The following is a 20,259-nucleotide window of genomic DNA, read 5'->3' as shown; positions in this document are numbered from 1 at the left end:
TGTGTCTGTGTCTGTCTGTCTGCCTGAGAGACGTGTGGATGCAGGGCAGCGCAGATGGCACTGCTGTACTTTTGGCAAAGTTGTACACCCAGGAGTGACAGGGCATAGGCTGTCCTCTTAGGGTTTGCAGAGCAGAGACCAGGGTGGTAATTTTCCTGTTAGGGGTCAGCCATGGCTGCTTTGAGGGCGGGCTCTGCCTCTCCCTGAGCTCTTCAGTTCCTGTCTCCTTGGGAGAATCGACTTATCTTCAGAGCAAAGGAATGTCAGAGCCATGGGCTTGGGGAGGATGCCCCTACTTATTATTTCCTTTCCAGCACAAAATGGAGAGGGCTTTTCTCTGAAGAGCCCATTCCAGCACTTTCTCTGGAGGTGGCAAGAAAGGCATGGTGCTAAGACATATGAAAATCATGAAGACACCAAAGACCTATGATATTTCTGGAGAACCAGACCCAAAGCCCAGGCCGACAGGGGCAATTTGGAAGGCAGGGATCTGTCTGCTTTCTTCGGGAAAAATCCCCACATATATTCAGTGGCATCTGACACACCCGGATTGTGGGCTGTGTCACCCCTCTGCGCAGACAACACAAGCTCCCTTTATATGGCATGTGATTTTAGGGGTGAGGGGAATGCTCTGTGCCACGCTGATGCACCAACACACACACACACACACACACACACACACCACACACACACACACACACCCCAGTATCCAATGACTGAAAGTCCACAATTAGAATGGTATTCTTTAGCCTAAGCCCTTGGTTCTTGTTAAACTGCTAAGAACGTTGGAGTTTCAGGTTCTGGGCATTTTGGAAGGGCAGATTTTGGTGGGGAAAAGCGGGCCAAGAGAACCTAAGGATCTTGGTGGTTGGGGGATGGTCCCAGAGAGCGCTTTGCAGAAGCCTACCAAGAGGTAGCGTTGAGGGAAGATTGTGTAAAACAGAGAAAACAAACTCTGCTTTATAAATCTGTGAGCAGTCTGCTAGCTCTGCATTTTGGGTTCCTTTGAAGCTGGAAGCATTATCTCATTTTGAACAATACGTTACCTGGGCTTCTAGGAGTTATCTTACAACTTACAGCGGAGCTGCCTGTTCTTCAGAGCCCCAGGGGGCCCTGCACAAGCTGGGGATGTGGGTAGAGTCTTATGTGTATGTGTGAATTGACCTTCTGAAGAGAGTCCATAGCCTTTGCCAGAATCATGAAGAAGTCCTGCGGAACTGGAACAGGAAGACCTGAGCCTTGGAAGCATCACAAGTTTAGGGTCAGAGGGGCTTTCATCAGCTCCCTGGGCACAGGAACTGGGGCAGGTCCATGAGTTCCGGAACCTGCCTGCCCTTCCGTGGCTTTGGAGGGCCCTTCTGCCATCATGTTAAGTCTTTGTGTCTCCTTTGGACCTAAAAAAGAAAAACAAATGTTTTTCTGACCGTAAAAGTTAAAACTCATAAAATATGGAAAAAGGTAGTGAAGAAAATAAAAATTAGTCTTAATCCTACTAATCAATTAACCACTGTAAACAGTCTGAGGTATTCCCTTCCAGGTTTTTTTCTTGTGTCCTTTTAAGAGAGAGTTGAGATCATAGCATGTCTATGAATAGAGCCCTGTTCACTTAACATGACCTCATAATCATCTTGCTTGCCGTTAAAAACTCTTTATAAACATCATTTTCAATGGCTGCACGATATACCATTATATGGAGACATTACAGCCTACTTACCCATTCTTCTGTTGGGCATTTGCATTGTTCTTAGCTTTTTGCTGTAATAAATCACGCAGTGACGGCATCTTTGGGCGAGAAGCTGTGCTTACATTTTAGAGGATTCCTTTATGCTAGATTCCTAGAAGTCTCTTTTGACTTTTGAAGATGTTGTGTGTTAAGACGTTGCCAAGACCCATCTGTAAAGTGTGGACGGTGCAGAGGACTGTGGGCAGAGTGGTGGTGTCAGGCAGCAACGACCTCTGGCTTCCTGCACACACATCGCATGCCTCTAGGTGCCGTGGGCATAGAGGAGACTTAAGAAAGCAGAAGGCCCAGGCTTGATCCTTGAGGAAGCTGCTGTCTAGTGTGGGACCACAACATACTTAAATAGCCCAAAGGAAGAGATGCCTGTATCTCAGAATCTTGGGGGAGGCAGGCCTGCATTCTTCTGGAAAGGGAGTCTATAGCTTTCACCAGTATCTTTTCATCTACAGAGCTTCAAAGAATTACCCATGCGATGATTGCTTTGGGTATGTGGAGGGGAGTGAATTATTTTTCTCAATTTATTTTTTCTTTTACTGTTTTATCTGATAGTTCTTAGAATAGAAAAAAACAAGATAAACTTGTTGTTTTTTCATGTGTCATTAATATGACAATAGCGTGTACTCAGAAGATGGCCATCAGGGGTCTTGGCTTTGTGGACCCTGAGAATAGGGTAGGAGAGGCCACAGCCTATACCCAACAGGTGTGAGGCAGATTTTGGCAACATTTGTCACCTGGACCTGTAGTGACCTACCCATCTGTTTACAGAGAAATCTGCTCCTGCCGGCATTATCCCGTGTTACATGAGCCTAATGCCGATAGGACCATATTATCAGAACACGATGTCACACAGGTGCGCGGCACTTTTGGTAACACAAACCAATGCTTCCTCACCCCTCTTCCAGAGCCTCAGTCCTCACCTGGTTACTCAGAGGTAAAGAAGCTTCTTACTGTTCATTCAGGGTCGTCAGGAAAGCCAGCCCAGCTCTGCCAGTGTGGAGGAGGCCAGGAGATGGGGTTGTTGCGTGGCTCCAGGCCTTTCACTCGGGGCTGGAATTCGATGTGCACCTGGAAACTGACAGCCATCGACTGTATGTATTTTCTCCAGTCTGTTCTGGCCACTTCAATTGCCCGGTGAGCTCTTCCAATGGGAAAATGAGAGCACCACGTGCCTGTGGCCTTGCCCAGGCATCTCCACTGGACAGACGCCCACAGTTGTAGGGCTTCCACGGTGTTCATGGATTTTGTCAAGTCAGGTGCCTGTGGTCAGGACAACTGGGATGGGTGCGAGTCTCGTCACCCCATCTCCCTTGTGGCATGTCCCTTGTCTGTGGCTGGAGTGTTCAGCTCTCCATAGGAGGGTCTACGTGCAGAACATGACCGGACAGCAGAGAACTCATAGGCAGGCATGTGGCTTGACTCCGAAGCTTCCCAATCTGGCATCCTTCAATCTGGCTTGCTAACAAATCGGTATACTTTTTAAAAAATGATTATTTTTTTGAGTTCCAACTGGCTGTTTCTCCAGGTTCAGCTGAGTTGTCTTTCTTCCCTCTTAGCTTTATCTTGGAATAAATCCTTTTCTTATTCCCTGTCACTCTCCTATCCTTGGATCTTTTGTTTTCTCCTGACCCAGAACCACTTAGTTTCCTAAAGGGTTTCCGCCTACCTATAACTTAGGTACTTGGTAGAGTCATCGCATAAGCTTAATTCTTATTTGGCCTCAGCTCCATTGCCAAAGGCACCAACGTCCCCACCCTCCCAGGCTGTGAGACAGATGAGGGTTGAGTCACTGCCCATCCCTCAGATATAAGGACTATCCGCTCTTCCCGTAAGGAACAGGAAAACATTAAACGAACACGTCTGTGAGCACAGCCAGCTCTAATCCATAATGCAAAATAAACAAGCAAGAAAACACTCAAAACATAATCCTTGGTTATGCTTGATTATTGCAAGCAATAAACAAGCTTCAGTAAACAAGCTTGCTGGTTGTGGGAGAGACAGCTAAAAGCTTAGACTTTTGAAGTATATGGTTAAGAAATTCTTCCTCATCCTTAATCAGACTCGCGTTGCTGTGATTTCAGCTTATGTATTCAGGTTCTGTCCAGATAAAGACACTGTTCTCTACATGTGATATTTTTAATAAAAATTTTATTTTACAAATAAAATAAAACATATAAAACGTTTCACATGTAAGATAACTTTCAATAAAATATATGTAGAACGTGATATTGTACACCTTAATAGAACTTACATTTTGTATTTAAATATTTTAACTTTACAAGTAAAATATATTTGTATATAAAATGTTATAGATTCATATAAATAAAATATTAAATGAAGCATTTGATATTATATTGGCGAACATTTTAAAAATTGCTAAAATATAGACTTTAAATGTATGAAAATAAATCTTAATATTTAAATCGATGTGATGGTTTAATACTAAAGTAATTCGACATAAATATTTAAAGTAACACTGAAATGTATAGAATATGTTATTTTTGTATAAGTAAAAGGTGTTATAAGATGTTTTAAAAGTGTAGTAAGGGTAGCCGGTCCGGTCTGGTTCCCGGTCCATAAATTACGATTTGGGGGCCACAGCGCCCCCTGTCGCTCGCTCGGCGCCAGCGCCCTGACGTGCTGTTTGTCCTCCCGCCCGCAGGCATCGGCAAGAACGTCATCTGCGACCGCACGGCCACGCCGCTGGACGCCTTCCGCATGATGTCGGCCGCCCACTACTACCCCAAGCTCATGAGCATCATGGGCAACGTGCTGCGCTTCCTGCCGGCCTTCGTGCGCATGAAGCAGCTCATCGAGGAGGGCTACGTGGGCGAGCTGCTGGTGTGCGAGGTGCAGGTGCACGGCGGTAGCCTGCTGGGCAAGAAGTACAACTGGAGCTGCGACGACCTGATGGGCGGCGGCGGCCTGCACTCGGTGGGCACCTACATCATCGACCTGCTCACCTTCCTCACCGGCCAGAAGGCTGTCAAGGTCCACGGGCTGCTCAAGACCTTCGTGAAGCAGACCGACCACATCAAGGGCATCCGCCAGATCACCAGCGACGACTTCTGCACCTTCCAGATGGTGCTGGAGGGCGGTGTGTGCTGCACCGTCACCCTCAACTTCAACGTGCCCGGCGAGTTCAAGCAGGACGTGACCGTGGTGGGCTCAGCCGGGCGCCTGCTGGCGGTGGGCACCGACCTGTACGGACAGCGCAACAGCGCCCCGGCGCAGGAGCTGCTGGTGCAGGACGCCACGCCCGTCAGCAACTCCCTGCTGCCCGAGAAGGCCTTCAGCGACATCCCCTCGCCCTACCTGCGCGGCACCATCAAGATGATGCAGGCCGTGCGCCAGGCCTTCCAGGACCAGGACGACCGGCGCACATGGGACGGGCGACCGCTCACCATGGCCGCCACCTTCGACGACTGCCTGTACGCCCTGTGCGTGGTGGACACCATCAAGCGGTCCAGCCAGACGGGCGAGTGGCAGAACATCGCGGTGATGACTGAGGAGCCCGAGCTGAGCCCCGCCTACCTGATCAGCGAGGCCATGCGCCGGAGCCGGATGTCCCTGTACTGTTAGCCCGGATTGGGGACCCAGCGCGACCTAGGGCTCCCGCCTGGGGCCCAGAGAGGGGGAAGGGATGGGGGAGAGGTGGCCTCGAGGAGTGTAGGGGTGGGGAAGTGGAAAGGCAGGGTGAGAAAATGGCATCTGGGAGGCTGAGCCCCTGTCCCGGTGAGGGGCCCCGAACGAGACTGTTGGGACGGTGACCCGCGGTCCCTGAGGTCGTCCCTGCTGGCGTCGGCTGAGACAGAGGCGGTCGGCCGCCTCAGCTGCCCTTTACTGTGAGAAGCCGGGAGGGGTTGCCGGCCTCCGCCCCTCATCCATCCGCCCCCCCCCCCTCCCTTGGCAAGCCAAATACTCCTGCGTGCTCTGAGCCCTGTTTCCAGGGGCGAGCTCGGCTGGCGGGAGACGGCATATCTTCACGTGCCCACGCAAGCCTGCAGGTGTGTGTGCGGGAGTGGGGGGGGCGCCAGTGGCTAAAGAGAAAGTTCAGATTCCAGGAAGCCACTTCAAGTGTCTGAAGGAAAAAGTACTTGGTAGCAAAGTGTACAGCTTTCTGGATGGATTGGTCTTCCTCCCAGGAAGCCCGAGGGAGGGAGTGTCTTCCTAACTGGTTCAGTGCCCTTTTCCTGGCCTGAGGTGTAGGGTAAGGGAGGGCCAGGAACAGCAAGCAGAGAATCGGGTTCCCTTGAGCCAAAAGGAGAGAGCAGGGGCACAGCCTGCACTGAGACAGATGAGGCAGAGAAGAAAATATCCCTTCGGATCTGCCAGCAATTAAAAGCCCATTTCCGGTGGAGTGGAATGGCCTGGAAGGAGGGATTCGGTACTGGAGCGTTGAGGTTGTCCTTTCACGGGGACGAGGAGACAGCAGGAAGGAGGTGTGCGTCTGACCACAGGCTCCTGTGCTATCCTCCAGGACCAGGGGCAGCCTTGCGCCCCAGGGTCACAGTGGCACTTCCCAGCAGGAGGGCAAGTGAGCCCTGGACCCATCTCTCCTAGCGAGCTGGGGAAGGGCTCTTAGGAGACTCCCCAGCTTTGTAGATTTTAAAAGGGAAGCCTTCAGGTCCACTCAGATATAATCCTCTCCCCTTTAAAAGAAAAAAAAAAAAATAGTCAAGGCTCTTTTCCTTAGCTTGGACCTTCGCTTTCACGCATCAAAAAAAGAAAAATTTTGAATAGGTATTAAACAAAAGGACAGCAAGCAACATAATTTTCGGCGTTTCTAAATGGGGTTTGAGAACCCTCTGAGGTGTATAGTTCCCATAGGCTGAAGAAGGCTAATGTAGGAAAAAACATCTTCTTCCTCTTGGTCTCCTGTCTCTCTTGTCTTGTCATCCTCTGCTTACAGGGAGGGCTTTTACTGGAGATGGCAAACTGCAGGCTTGGAGCAGGCAGTGCCAGAAGGGAACAACCAGACACACACACACACACACACACACACACACACACACACACACGGATTTATAAATGCTCACTACCACCATTGTCACTAAAATCGCTCTTAAAAATTCAGACCTAGTCTTGAAAGAAAGCCCAAGTCAAATACATTTTGAAAATGGGGAATTATCCTTTTGTTATCTTTTCTTAGTCCTTCATCCCACATAGGACATTTGTCGAGCTTGGCTGTGGAGACTGTTACTTGTAAATGTACACAGCGTTTGTTCACAGTCACAGAAACCCAGCCGTTGTCTTTGGCACACAAGTGACATTTAGACATCTTTTCAGATGGCCCCGCACTGGAGCTGGAAGGGAATTTAAGGGGCTGAGGGTGAACCCCAGGCTCTGAGTGGGCAAAGTCCCCAAATGAACCGTGCGATCAGTTGCTTCCTCCTTCCCCCTCCCAGGGCCAATACACTGAATCCCAGGCTGCCCGTGGGTACTGCGTGGCCGTGTCCAAACACCACGGGAATGTGGTATTTTCTAGCACGGAGGGGTAGGGATCGCCTCCCTAGAAAGAATTACCCTGCTTCCTGGTCCCTTACCACAATGTGGGAAGGTTAGTGAGCTAAAACTCTCCATCGTACGATTGGTCCCTGCTCCGTTCACAGAATCAGCCTGCCAGCTTTCCTAGCTACCAGTTCAAAACTAGAGATTTGGTAGAATGGAAGTCTCCCAGTAAGAATTTGAGCAGAGGGCCATGCCATGGACTGTTTTGGTTCAGATTCTCCTAAATTCCCCTCTGGATAAATAGCTTTTGTGGAAACTGAGTGGAAAGAATATTTTCTTTTTCTAGTTGGCCCCGAAAGGCTGTGATCCAGGATGTAGAGAAAGGAAACTAGTGACTCTATGAGTCTCATTTTTCTAAGTCATTTATAATCTAAGTAGGGCTGTTCCTGGGGTTTCAGTTTTGTTTCTGTACTTAAAATACTTGGGACTACTTTCTCCCCAAAGATCACTGAGGTCCGTGATAAATATTTAGTGTCTAAAACAGAAATTCTCATTTGAGGCTGGGGTATATGGAAAGAATATACATTCTTAAAAAGAAGCATGAAAAATATTTTAGTAAGTGTTCTTAAATTCTGTCTACTGAAATGCATGTATAGGTAGATGCAGGAACAAGTGGAAGAAAAGACATAGTTCATTTTCTTAGTGTAAAATCTGCAGTAAATGGGTTCTTTAGCGCTCCTTGGGCCCCAGTCCTATCACTTGCAAAGACTTGATTAGGAGTCACAATATAAAGCTGAAATCTGAAGCTTTCAACATTCTATGGAAGGACTTTGTCCCAGCCCAGCACCCCTAATAGTCCCCTCAGGGGACTGGGTACCATCAGCTGGGTTTTAGCTCAGATGAAGTCTCTGGAGTAACCCAGCCCTCTCTGCCTTGTTTAATGTGTTTCAAGGACCCAGAGTAATGGAGGCTCCATTTTAGGGTCATCACATTTAGTCCCCACTTGCCTGATTTGTTCCTGTTATTGTGAGGGGGCCTCTGATGCTGAACATTTGGGCTCATGCCACTGACGTCCTCTGCAGAATGTTCCAAATTCCAAATTCTGAGAGGGGGTATAAGTCAGGGTAACCACAAGTGTTTGGGAATGCTCTGGGCTTATTTGGAAGGGTTGGATTCTCTGAGTTTTCTCCCGGAGAGAGAGTTCATGGCCACTGTCAGCTCCCCTACGACTTCTCCCCCCCGGTGGAGAGGAGTGGCAGGGGACCACAGATGCTCCTTAGCCCAACAGGCAGCAGATACCTCGGGACTCTAAGGGCAGCTTGGCTGACTCCAGCTCAAGGGGAACTTCTCCCAGACCCTTTCCCCATCCTCAGAGAGCCACGCCAGTACCCTCTGCGCTCCCACATTGCTTGATCATCTACTGTGTGCAGGGTAGTACGTTATCTCGCTTAATCCATAAAAACAGCCCTGTAGCATTGGGTATTGTCGGTCCCATTTTACACGTGAGAAAATTGAGGCTGAGAGGAAGAGGAACTCGCACAGAGTCACAAAACTATTAAGTAGAAGTGGGGTCACCTGAATCCAAACCTTTCTTCTCCTCCAAACCACGTTGCCTCCCACGAAGAACGGTTTGAGCCTCTGCTATTCCTCCCGGGCAGGAAAGTGCTTCTTGTCGAACCCTGTCGGGGTGTGTGGAGCAACAGCGATTAGAGTTCCATGTGACCTGTGTGGGGGTGCCCCTCTGCTGCTGTCGACACCTGCCTGTGGAGCAGGATGCCACGTTTGATGTTCTGCCAGAAGGTTCCTTGTAGAGCTGCAAACAGAAGGGGTCGATCTTTCTTCCTCTTCCAAAATGGAAATAGCACTCGGCTTCTTTTCAAATCAACGTCCTAAGTTGATTCTGATCGTAAGCGATGCGGCAAGCCACAGAGTTGGGGATTTTCAGAACGTTAGCCGATTATTATGGATGGCCTTGGGTTTTGCTCTCACGGTATATAACATAGGAAAATGTCTTTTCTCAGGGAGTGGGGTTTTGACAGTTCGTTTGCTTGTGACTCGGATTTTAGCTGCGTGTTGCATTTGTGCCTTTAGACTCTCTTAACTCTTCATCTTGGCTCAGAGGGGCAGCTGTTGAATGCGACCTGTGGTCACAAAGTAGGTTTCTGATTGCATCACTTTTATTCTGGTGGGTTTGGGGCGGGGGAGGAATTCAGCGTTGATAAGGGTACCCTGGGGAGAAAGTAAAGCCAGTTGCATCTGGAGGGACTTCAGAGCCCAATATATTCAGTTCCTTTATTTTTACATCCCCACGAGGTTAAGTGATGACCAAGGTCACACCGCTTCCTAGTGGTAGAGCCAGGACTAAAATCCCAGTTTTCTGACTCCAAGTCCCATCCTGCATCTTCAGAGCTCTCAGATGGGGAGAGGGAGGCCCAGAGAGGTGAAATGACTTGTCTCAGGTCGCAGGGCTAGTTGGTGCAAGAGTTGCGGTTAGAACTCAGACCTGCAACTGACAGTATTCCCTGAGATGTTGCAGCTGAATCAATTTTTTAAAAACTCAGTTATGTCTTGAATGTACTCAGAAAACTAGCTGTTTAAAATTTCCCATTGTGACTGTAATGTGAACAGTTATCTCTAATTTGTATTCTATTGGCAAGGATGGGGGACATACATTCAGATGCTCACCTTTGGGATTTCCTGAGGCCAGCTCTACTTCCGGGCTCTACCCTGCCCTCTGCGTACAGATCTAGGTCTTGACTAGTTTAGGATTCCTGCCCCACCTACCGCCTCCATCTTCGGCCATCCAAATCCTGAAGTTTATAGGGCAGAGGTCACGACACTGGGGAGGTTTTTGTTTTGTTTTTTTAAAATCGACTCTCCGAGCCCTGCCTTTCAATTCCCTTTCGGGGACAGGGAGACGCAGAATGAAATAAAAGCTGTGCTTGTCTGCAGCCCATGGGCCCACCCCAGCCTGTCGCATCCTGGGCAGAGAAGCGGGCGGTTGGGGGGTACCCCAAGTTTGAGGGAAGAGCCCTGAGTGGGGCCTCAGAACTTTTCCCAAGAGGAGTGTAGACCTTCTGTGCTTCGTTAGTGAAGGTGCAGCCAGTAAGTACCGCGCACCTGAGTTCCACACCAGTTAGCAATGAAAGGCAGTGGCCTACTGACATTTTCTTCCCCATGTACGGTCCCTACTTGCTGGAGCTCTTGAGAGGGGCACCAAGCGTCTGGCTCTGTCAGGCTCCTCAAGTGTTGCACTACTGAATACTCTTGAATCTGTTGCCCCTTTCTGTTTACACCAGCAGTGAGTAGACAAATAACAAGGCCCTGGCACATGCAGTGGCTCCGTGCTTGGCGTGGCAATCATGCTTGCCTGGGTGGTGTGAGCGGGGCCCCCAGACTGACCCAGGTCCAGGTCTCTGCTGTCCCCTGCAGCCATCACAAGGGCTACGTTGTTGAATGAGCCCCATGGTTTCTCCCCAGCAACTCCATGACTGATTTGATTCTAGTCCCAGGCTAAGAAACAGAACCCAAGGAAGCGACCTGCCCGCTCCTTTGCTCCCCTCCTTCCCCATCAGGCATCCAACCATATTTAGTATTCTTGCCCTGTGCCTTGCCCAGGGGAGGGAGAAGTTTCTAGTACTTATGGTTTTCTGTTGGTTGCCTGGTGCTTTTACTGTTATTTTATTGTGTTGTTGTTGTTTTTAACCAAAAATTGCATTTGTTTGGTTGTCAATGTCGAGTGTGTGTTTATTCTACAAACATGAGTATATATATGTATGTATATGTATAAAAACAAACATAACATATAAAAAGTCAAGGCATGTACACTAGATATTTTAAAGAGTTATTTATCAAGGGAAAAAGATGTGTGTTATAAAGTAAACAGAGTCTATATTTTATATATAATGTAGATAGCAAAAAATAGCTTATAAATTATAGAAGGTTTGGGTTTTCTTTTTTTTATTATTAAAGCAAAAAAAAAAAAAAAAAGACAATGAACGCACCTGTTCTTAGTGTTTTAAAAGCCAAACTGCTGTGGGAGGTGGCCTTCCCTACGAGGCCCTCGGGCTGTACAGTCTGTGCTCCAGGCCCGGAGCTGCTGATGCCTCGTGTTACCTCTGCAATGCTCAGGGGGCCATGGTTACCATCACCCCACCAGCGGGCATGTGCCGCTTCAAATGTGGCTTCCTGCTGTCCTCCCCAGTTGGTGTTGGTGGGATAAAGGAATGGAAGTAGCAAATAAAGACTGAAGAGAAGATATAATTGCAGCCGTTTCCCTGTTTATTACACCTGGGTGCTCTACCTGATGAGTTAGGTAGCTGGCCAGTTTGGGGGATCTGAATTAAGAATGGGGGTGGGAATGATGGTGGTGCATCTGGCGGGGGGGTGTGTGCCTAGTGCGGGGAATCTGTTCTTGTGTCAGCATCCATGAAACAGAGCAATGGAATCCACTGACCTTCTGCTTTTTGATGGTAGATATATTGAATGTCAGAACTGGAGGCACTTTAGAGCAGTCTGGTTCAAATCCTGGCTCAAATTTTGGAAATGTGGACATGGAGGGGAAATAACCTGCCTAAGGCCACTTGCGGGTGTGTGTGTGTGTGTGTGTGTGTGTGTGTGTGTGTGTCTGTGTGAAAGCCCAGTCCAGACAAAGATGATAACATAGACTTTAGATTGAGGAGCACATTTTAGAATTCTCTATTATATCAGGATCTTAACCTAACACCTCCCACCAAGCCCTATAAGACACGTTCAGACAGGCTCAGTTGCCTCTTTAGAAGAGCATCTTTGCTTATGTCGTTCTTAGCGGTGTTTAAGGGCCAGCATCTTGGACTGAGCTCAGCCGAACTTGAGATTCGCATGGATGAAGTCTCTCATGGATGGGCAGGTCTTTCCTTTCCACCCTCTGCTGTCTTAGACAACACACAGGTAATTCTTCTGGTCCATGCTTTCCACTTCACTTAAAAACAGTTAAGAATTGGGAAGAAAAATACAAAAGCTGAGATCCCATGGTTCATTCCTTCATGAGCAGATCACGATGTTAGTGCATTCAGAACACAGCCTGTCCATTCAAAGTTGCAGCAAATCCCTGCATTCACGTGGATTATGACAATGCACGCATAACATTCTCACACCTTAAGATCGGTTCTGAAGAAGGCTGTGAGAGAGAGTGCTTTGTCAGAGCTGAAAGCCCCACTTGCCCAAACGTAAGATATGGTTGCGATGAGGTCCATTTCTCTAGTTTCTTCCAGCCAAGTGGCCTGCGAGCCAACCCCTAATGGAAGACTCCACGCTCCTGAGCGTTTTATGTACATTTTCAATCCAGTTGTTCCTTCACAGATTTGGAATCTCTTCGTGATGCTGGTTTCTCTCAATTTAGGCTCACTTCTTGTTACGTAAACCGGGGATTATGCCTTGTCCTACTAAATTACAGGATATGATCACATTGCTTTCGTAGTCTCTGAACTGTTGTTTAAAAAGAACAGTTGCAATTACATTGCAAGTCACTCAGGCTGTATCAATAGTTTACGGGTCAAACGAAGAAGAATCTATGTCTCCTCCTATGCCGATCTACCCCCTCGCCACTCCCACCCCACCACACACATACACACGCACACACACAGATACACAGGACCATTTTCCAGTTTCACCTTTTATCTTGTGCATTTTTAGCACCTATTTTGACAAGTCTGGGTGATACAACATGAAGGATACAATGACTGCTACAATTGTTATGAGAATGAAATACGCATCTACAAAGTGTGCACAGTTTTGTATACAAACGAAAGAATAATAATTTCACCTCACTCTAAGTTGTATGCTCCCATTTTATCAACACACATTTACCTTAATCTTGCCTGAGCAGAAAAGATCCCTCTGCCTAGATATTCCTAGACAGTCCCTACATGCACTTGTCAGTAGTAGTGCCCCCTGCTGGAAGGCTGGCCAGGAAGTGTAGAGGACAGAAATGGAACAGACGCCACTTCACAGAGCTGAGCCATGTCACAACCAACTAGACAGCGCGACAGCTTACTTGAGCCAAAAGCTCTACAAAGAAGGTGATGCAAAAGATTCAAAATTCTTCACCTTGTTCATTCAGGGTCAGGCTTCCTTTTGAATCCTATCTCTGAGTCTCCATCTGCTGGGTAAATTCCTGAGAGATGACTTGAGCTAGGACAGCCTTTGCAGCATTGCTGTGCTCCAACCACAGCTCTACAAGATGAAGTCATATCTAAGTTGGCTGTTGGACTTCCTCCAACAATATCCTAACCAAGGGAACACCTTTCTCTCCTAATGTTACATAGATTGCGATCACCTTGGGTCAAACCAAACTCTCCCTTTAGACACAAGTGAAAATGAAGCAACTTCTTGGGCAATTGCAGATTCATTCCTTTCTTGGTGGATGATTTGTATATTGACGGGGCTCAATCCCAGAATTACCATCTGGGATTTACACGTACCGCAGTCCCATTGTCTCTGACGGATTCATCATTAGCCACCGGCACCTTGGAAGCAGGACACCCGGGGGAGGAGGAACACTAAGAGGGCTGTGAGTGGCTGCGACAGATGTGGAGTTCACGTCCACAAAGCACACGAGGCCCTAGGGAGTCCCCAGTCTTGAAACACCCCCTATCCAAGTCACTACCTCCCTTTTAAAGAGCCCTGAGGAGTCTAAATCAGGCCGAAGCCAGACCAAAGATGCTTGAGGCTATCTTGGGGATGGTGACTCACTCCAGACCCCTCAAAACCAAAGACCAGGGCTTCCCTGGTGGTGCAGTGGTTGAGATTCCGCCTGCTGATGCAGGGGACACGGGTTCGTGCCCTGGTCCGGGAGGATCCCACATGCCGCCCGTGAGCCATGGCCGCTGAGCCTGCGCGTCCGGAGCCTGTGCTCCGCAGCGGGGGAGGCCACAACGTGAGAGGCCCGCGTACCGCAAAAAAAGAAACAAAAAAGCAAAGACCAAGCAGGCATAATAGCTAGTGAAACTACAGGGAGGGAAGCAAGGCCAGAGCCCCCGCTGTCTTTCTAGGCCTTCTGAGGCTGCTTGTCTGGGATGTGGTGGCTAACAGGGAGCCTGGAGCATCAGTCACCCTTCAGTGTGCTGGGCTTAGGCATCTGACTTGGCACTCAGGTTTCCACCATGAAGCAGAAGAGAGTCAGCCTGGGACCAGCAGCTACGTATCAGTACAGCTGTGAGATGCTGACACGCATGTATCACTAAGAAAGAAGTGAGCGGGAAGAGATGGGGAAAAGAAGAGAAGAGGGAACTGGGGTCAAGGTGGGGCAGGGGAGACACAGAGCAGAAGCAGGAGTGGAAATTCATGCCAAGGGTAAAAAAGAGATGAAGGGAGAAAACTTGGAGAAAGGGCAGAGGCATGCATTTGAGATATGGAAGTTTCTGTAGATAAGCAAATGTTACACGAGATAACTGAAACGTGGTTCCTCTGTGGCCAACAGGCCTAATCTGTGCTCTGAGGACAGCTTGAGAGAGGAGGAGAGCGGATGAGAAGGCACGAGGGAGGAATTCCTGTAGAACTTGGCACAGTCTGGCTGACTCACTTCGGGAGCTGTTCAAGGCGATCCAACTGTCAGCATTTGCTAGAAAAACTTCCATACCAACCTCTGTGTTAAATAAGCACCAGACCCCAAGTGCACCCTGAGCCCATCCTCCTTTCTCGTTGCTTTTCTTATTTGCAATCCCCGCCCCCAAACCTGAAGTTTTCAAGGATTCACCAGCTGCCACTTTGCCCTGTCCCTTAGTTCCCTCCAGGGACTCTTGGACACGTTCAGGAACCTTCCAGGTAGCCTTTTTGTTTTTTTCTGCACACACAGAATCTCTCATCCCTCCTCAGCTTTCAGAGACCCTGCCCACCAGGCCATTGCTACAATCTATTTTCTCCTTTTGCACTGGAGCTTTTCTGAAGAAAGTCTCCCCAGGGAGCGGGCCCGGCCCAGCAGGAGCGGATGCTCGTCAGCTACATCCAGCCCTGGCTTCTGCTGTCTTGAGTCCCCTGGCTCAGTCCTTGCATCTGTCCTGGGTCTCGTCAGGTTGCCTGTGAAATCCAGGCTCTTCCCTTCCTTGTTTACAACATCCTCTTGCTTTCATTTATCCATTCATCCGAGCGGAGGTCATGTGATGAGAGCCTCTCCACCTGTTTTCCTGATCACCCAGCACGTGTTGTATCTGACCTGCTTCCTCATCCTGGCCTGGGGAAGCAAAGGCAGACATCTTTCCCTTCTAAGGCTGCATCTCATCCCTTCCCAGCCTGCTCTCATTCCCCACCCGGAACCTCTCCCTGTCCACTGAACTCTCCATTCATCCTTCACCTGGGCCAGAGTATAGATTCAGGGAGTCTTTGAACTTGGATGGAAAGAAAAAACCAAAAACCAAAAAAGCGCATCTTAATTTTCACTAACTCTCCCTGAAATTAGCATTTTCTTCAATTGTAATATCAAGTTACAGTTGGATTAGCAGTATCTGTGACTTTATCACCGGTAAGAATCACATGTGTCTTCAGATCTTATCACTGGTTTTACAGATATCTTGAAATATCATTCATACTCGTCACTGCTCTAAAATTATGGAAATCATTGTACTATAAGCAGATCTTTTAATTTAATACTGCGGTTAAAAGCCCATACATTGCCCCATCACAATTTTAAAAATTTGGGGGGTACATATAACAATATAATTTGTTACTTTATAGTCATATGTGTCTTATTTTATACGTTCAAAACAGTATTCCGTGGGGTTAAACACATTACTCCAAAAAGGGGTCCATCGGCTCCACCAGATTGCCAAAGATATACAAGGCACAAAAAAGTTGAGAACCTCCAAGTATGGTAGAAATAGCCTTAGCATGGTCCTTACTCTCAACTATAAACTTTTTCCATGGTGATTGAATACGATTTAAATAATGACACAATTAGTTTAAAAGAGATACTCTGAAATCCGAAGACCCCTTCTGGGCATCCGAACCCATGTCTTCCTTTGGAGGAAGTTCTTACTCCAAAGCCCTGTTTCCCAAACAAAGCTGAGCACCAGTACCAAAAGGGTCGTCTTAATATAAGCAGATCTGGGGGCTCTGCACCTCACCACCTGCATTGATTTGGGGGCAGAAGAGGTAGCTGGAAAATTTTAAAATGCGAACAACACGGGCATCTATTAAACAGCCCGCACTGTAATTATACAATGAAAGTTAAAATCCCTTCCATCCCAGACCCTCATTTCCACTTCCTAGAGGCTCAACTGCCATCCACAGTTTGCATCCTCTCCCTGAAATTATCCCAGCATCCGCACAAGTATTATATATACACTGTACACACGGCGGGGTCTTGCTCTTTTTTTCGTAATGTATTTTTAACCTCTTTCCACATCAGCATGTAACATTGACCTCATTCTTTTTTTTTTTTTTTTTTTTTTGTGGTACGCGGGCCTCTCACTGTTGTGGCCTCTCCGGTTGCGGAGCACAGGCTCCGGACGCGCAGGCTCAGCGGCCATGGCTCACGGGCCCAGCCGCTCCGCGGCATGTGGGATCTTCCCAGACCGGGGCACGAACCCATGTCCCCTGCATCGGCAGGCGGACTCTCAACCACTGCACCACCAGGGAAGCCCTGACCTCATTCTTTTTCATGAATGTATCGAAAAAACTCTACATGAAGAATTTTAACTGAAATTTTTTTAAGCTCTGGAGATAGATGGTGGTAATGATTGCATAATCATGTGAATTTCTGAGGACCACTGAACCATACACTTAAAGATGGTTAAGATGGTAAATGTTATGTTTTGTATATTTTACCACAATTAAAAAAAAATGTTAAGCTCCCCAAGTAATTGAGCTGCAGACCCAGACCCTACCTCCTCCCCCCACCTCCCTTCAGGTCGGCAAGCCCGACATCTTGGAAACCCCTACTCCTTTTTCCCTCTTTGCTGCCATTCAGGGCTCTCTCGTTCATATTTCTTTTCAGAAACAAAAGCTCTCCTTTCCACGGGTGGGTGTTACCAGAATGTAAGTGGATGAAAGGTTCTTTCCTAAGCCTGTCAGGAGCCAGCAGACAGCTGCATCACCACTGACAGGCCCAGCTCTGGTGAGGACAGAATCCTTTTCAGCTCTGGAATGTCCTTCATCCTCAGTGTTGAAAGCTTTGTGGAAATTGGGCCAGGGCTCGTCAAACAATTCAAGCCTGGTCACAAACAACCCCAGAAGTCTATGCTAATGCCTCCTTGGACTGTTTTTCACTGGTGTTTTGACGTCCTTGACCCAGCTAAAGGGCTCAGAAAAAGCCTTTTCATCAGTGGCCTGTTCAGATAAGTTAAATCCCCTGAAATTCAGCACCGTGTGGGGTATCCGTAGGGTTTAATGTACTTCCATTGGTCTGTGGACTCTGGAGCAGTTCAGATCAGAGAGAACAGAAGCTCGTCCAGAGTACAGCATCCTGGAACTGTCACCCCAGGCAGATGCTCCCAGAGCCTTGGGCCATCGCGTCACATCAAGTCCATGGGAAGTATTGCCTTGGCTACAGACGGACTCAGGGCACTGAGTCAGACACTTACCTTAGTCACCTGGAAAAGTTACTGTGACACCAAATTCTTGTCTCTCCCTGTGAAGGAATCACTTAAGCTCTGTTTTAAAAGCCTCCATTTGTACCTGCCACATTCAAGTAGCTTGGCTCTGGGAGTTTGTCCAAGCCTCATGAGTAGGGTCCTGCCTGTGACGTGACTGTACTGGAGATAAGGATTTTCCCATGTCCTGTCCCTCCCTGGAGGGTTTTGCCGTGTCATTGCATACATCCTCGTTCCAACACTTCACGGAAGGAGGCTTTGGTTTGGTGAGGCAGGGCTCTGAACTTACAAGTTCACTGGAGATTTCTTTTCAGTTTTCGACTTCTTACTGAGTTACTAACGGCTGCTTCTCTGGAAGGTCCCCTGGTGCAGCCCCTGCCCTTCCCCCGCCCACGCCATTGCCAGCACTGTCTGTCCATACATTCACGAACTCCATTCCATGTCCCCTCGATCAGATTTTTACCAGCTCACACATCATTTCTTTGAGCCATCGGGGCCTTGCCCAGCCCCGGCATGGTTCATCCTCGAGCTGGAGCATCCAGTGAGCGCAGAGGCCTGGCTGTTATATTCAGAGAACTGTGGGGGTGATCACACATCCACTGTGTTTCATTTCACTGCTGCCTTTCCTCTGAGATCAGATTGCTCTCAGACCTCATTCTGTGACTGAGGTCCTGGCAATTACCCTATAAGGTGAAGAAAAGGAGCCAGGACAAGCCCCACGGAGGTCAAAAGGCCCCAAATCTCCTGGCGAGATGGTTTTTTTTAGATAAAGCCCTTGCTCCCGGTTGCTGGCTTCCCTTGATGCCTGATAATTGACCATTTATAGCCTTTTTAGAACTGTTTCCCAAAAGTTAACTAGTTCTAGTCTAGGGTGAGCTTCAAGAGACTTGACTTTCAGCTAAGAAAAGAAATAGAATCAGCATTGAATTCTGCTTTTTATGCTCTGGGCTCCTAGTTGGCAATGTTTTCCTGCAGGACACCTGAGAGATGGCACCAGCTACAATGGGAGTTCTGTGCTCTGTGATCATTTTTGCTTGGATTTTTAGTCAGAACTGTCCTCTACCCCTCCCGTGCTCCCCAAGTCCATTCTAGGGGGTACAGCCGACTCTTGGGCTAGGGACAGATGTGTATATATACACACACATACATACATATATACTTTATATATATTTTACATATATATGAATTTTACATATATACATACATATAACTTTGAAAAGTTACCTGCAGAGCAGCGATTCTCAAAGTGTGTTCCCTGGCTCAGCTGCATCACGCAGGGAGCTTGTTAGAAACACAAATCCTCGGTCCCACCTCAGACCCTGGATACACAGGGCCTAAGCCCAGCGAGCCCTCCAGACCAGTGTGAGGCACGCTCACTGTATCATGGCCCTAGGTGAGGCTGTCTTCCATCTATCCCCATTAAGAATCACAGTTCTAGACAGCGGCTCTCAGCCCTGGCTGCATCTTAGAATCACCTGGGGAGCTTTCGCAAAATAGATACCCTGGCTCCTCCCATAAGCCCCAGGCTCTGATTTAACTCACCTGCCGGAGGACCCAATCATAACTCTTCAGGTGACTCTAATGGACAGCCAGGGTTCCAGAACTGCTTCTACTGTTCTCTTTGTAGATTTCAGCAGCCTTGTAAGTGACCACCTGTTTGTTCCCTGCTCCCTCCTCCCAGCACAGAAGGAATTTACTGCTTGTAACTCATCACGATCACTCATCAGCCAGAGAGACAACAGGAGGGAAGACAGCATTGCCAGAAGGGGAAACTTGGATTTCTAAACCCTGCTCTATCTTATTTCCTGCTGGACTTCAGGAGAATTAAATCCTCACGTCTTTCTAGGGCTCTAGTTGCCTCATCCCTAAAACAGAAACTAGATGAATAATTCCTTCGTTTCTTCAAGTCAGTGAGCTAGTTGATAGTCTCTTAAAGTCTTTTCCAGAAAAAAAAGAAACAAACAGAAGAATTAATCTTAGATTCTAAGAGCTTTTAAAAGGTCAGAACTGGTCTTCAGCATAGAATTGCTAATATTTGATTTTACTCCCTCCAGGATGGGCAGAAAATACTGTGAGCTGGTCAGTTTTGTGTTTTTGTAGTGTTTACAAATGAGTTGAGTCTAAAAGGAGTTGGTACTCAGACAAACAGATGGCAAAAAGGAAGCCATTACAATGGTTTGCATTCTTACTCTGCCCTAGAATGTTCCAGTGGGCACTCAGCAGTGTATCTGGAGGGCAGCCCACTTTCATGTTCATTCCAGTTCCCCCGTGTTCATGGACATCTGATTCTTGTCACTTCTACTCAGCCGCCCACCTTTCCTCCCAACTTCTCCCCCTATCCCCCGCTTTTTTTTCTACCTCTGCAAACATTTTTACAATAATCCGCCCGTGATGAATCTTCATGGAGCTTGTCCGCCCCCCATGACAACATACACACTCCTGTAAAAACAACTAGAGTGGGCCAGATTGGAGAAAGTGAATCGGTCAAGTGTTTCCTTAATTTTT

The 20,259-nt window shown here is 47.9% G+C and overlaps 2 protein-coding genes across 2 annotated transcripts in view; both read left to right on the top strand.

Moving 5' to 3' along the window:
• Positions 1 to 11,457, top strand: part of GFOD1 (Gfo/Idh/MocA-like oxidoreductase domain containing 1) — a 101,909-nt gene extending 90,452 nt beyond the window's left edge. The window contains exon 2 of the mRNA XM_022586685.3: positions 4,401 to 11,457. Coding sequence (XP_022442393.1) covers positions 4,401 to 5,320 — 920 coding nt within the window. The 3' untranslated portion in view covers positions 5,321 to 11,457. The remainder of the gene's footprint in view (positions 1 to 4,400) is intronic.
• TBC1D7 (TBC1 domain family member 7) overlaps positions 1 to 20,259 on the top strand; it is a 142,866-nt gene that overhangs the window by 89,461 nt on the left and 33,146 nt on the right. The gene's annotated exons all lie outside the window — the stretch shown is intronic.

This window comes from Delphinapterus leucas, chromosome 10 (assembly GCF_059928025.1).
Source record: "Delphinapterus leucas isolate spDelLeu-1000000601 "Yukka" chromosome 10, BTC_Dleu_Yukka2, whole genome shotgun sequence".
In the NCBI taxonomy this organism is placed as follows: domain Eukaryota; kingdom Metazoa; phylum Chordata; class Mammalia; order Artiodactyla; family Monodontidae; genus Delphinapterus; species Delphinapterus leucas.
Note: the sequence above shows the minus strand (reverse complement) of the source record. Positions and strands in the feature narration are given on the sequence as shown.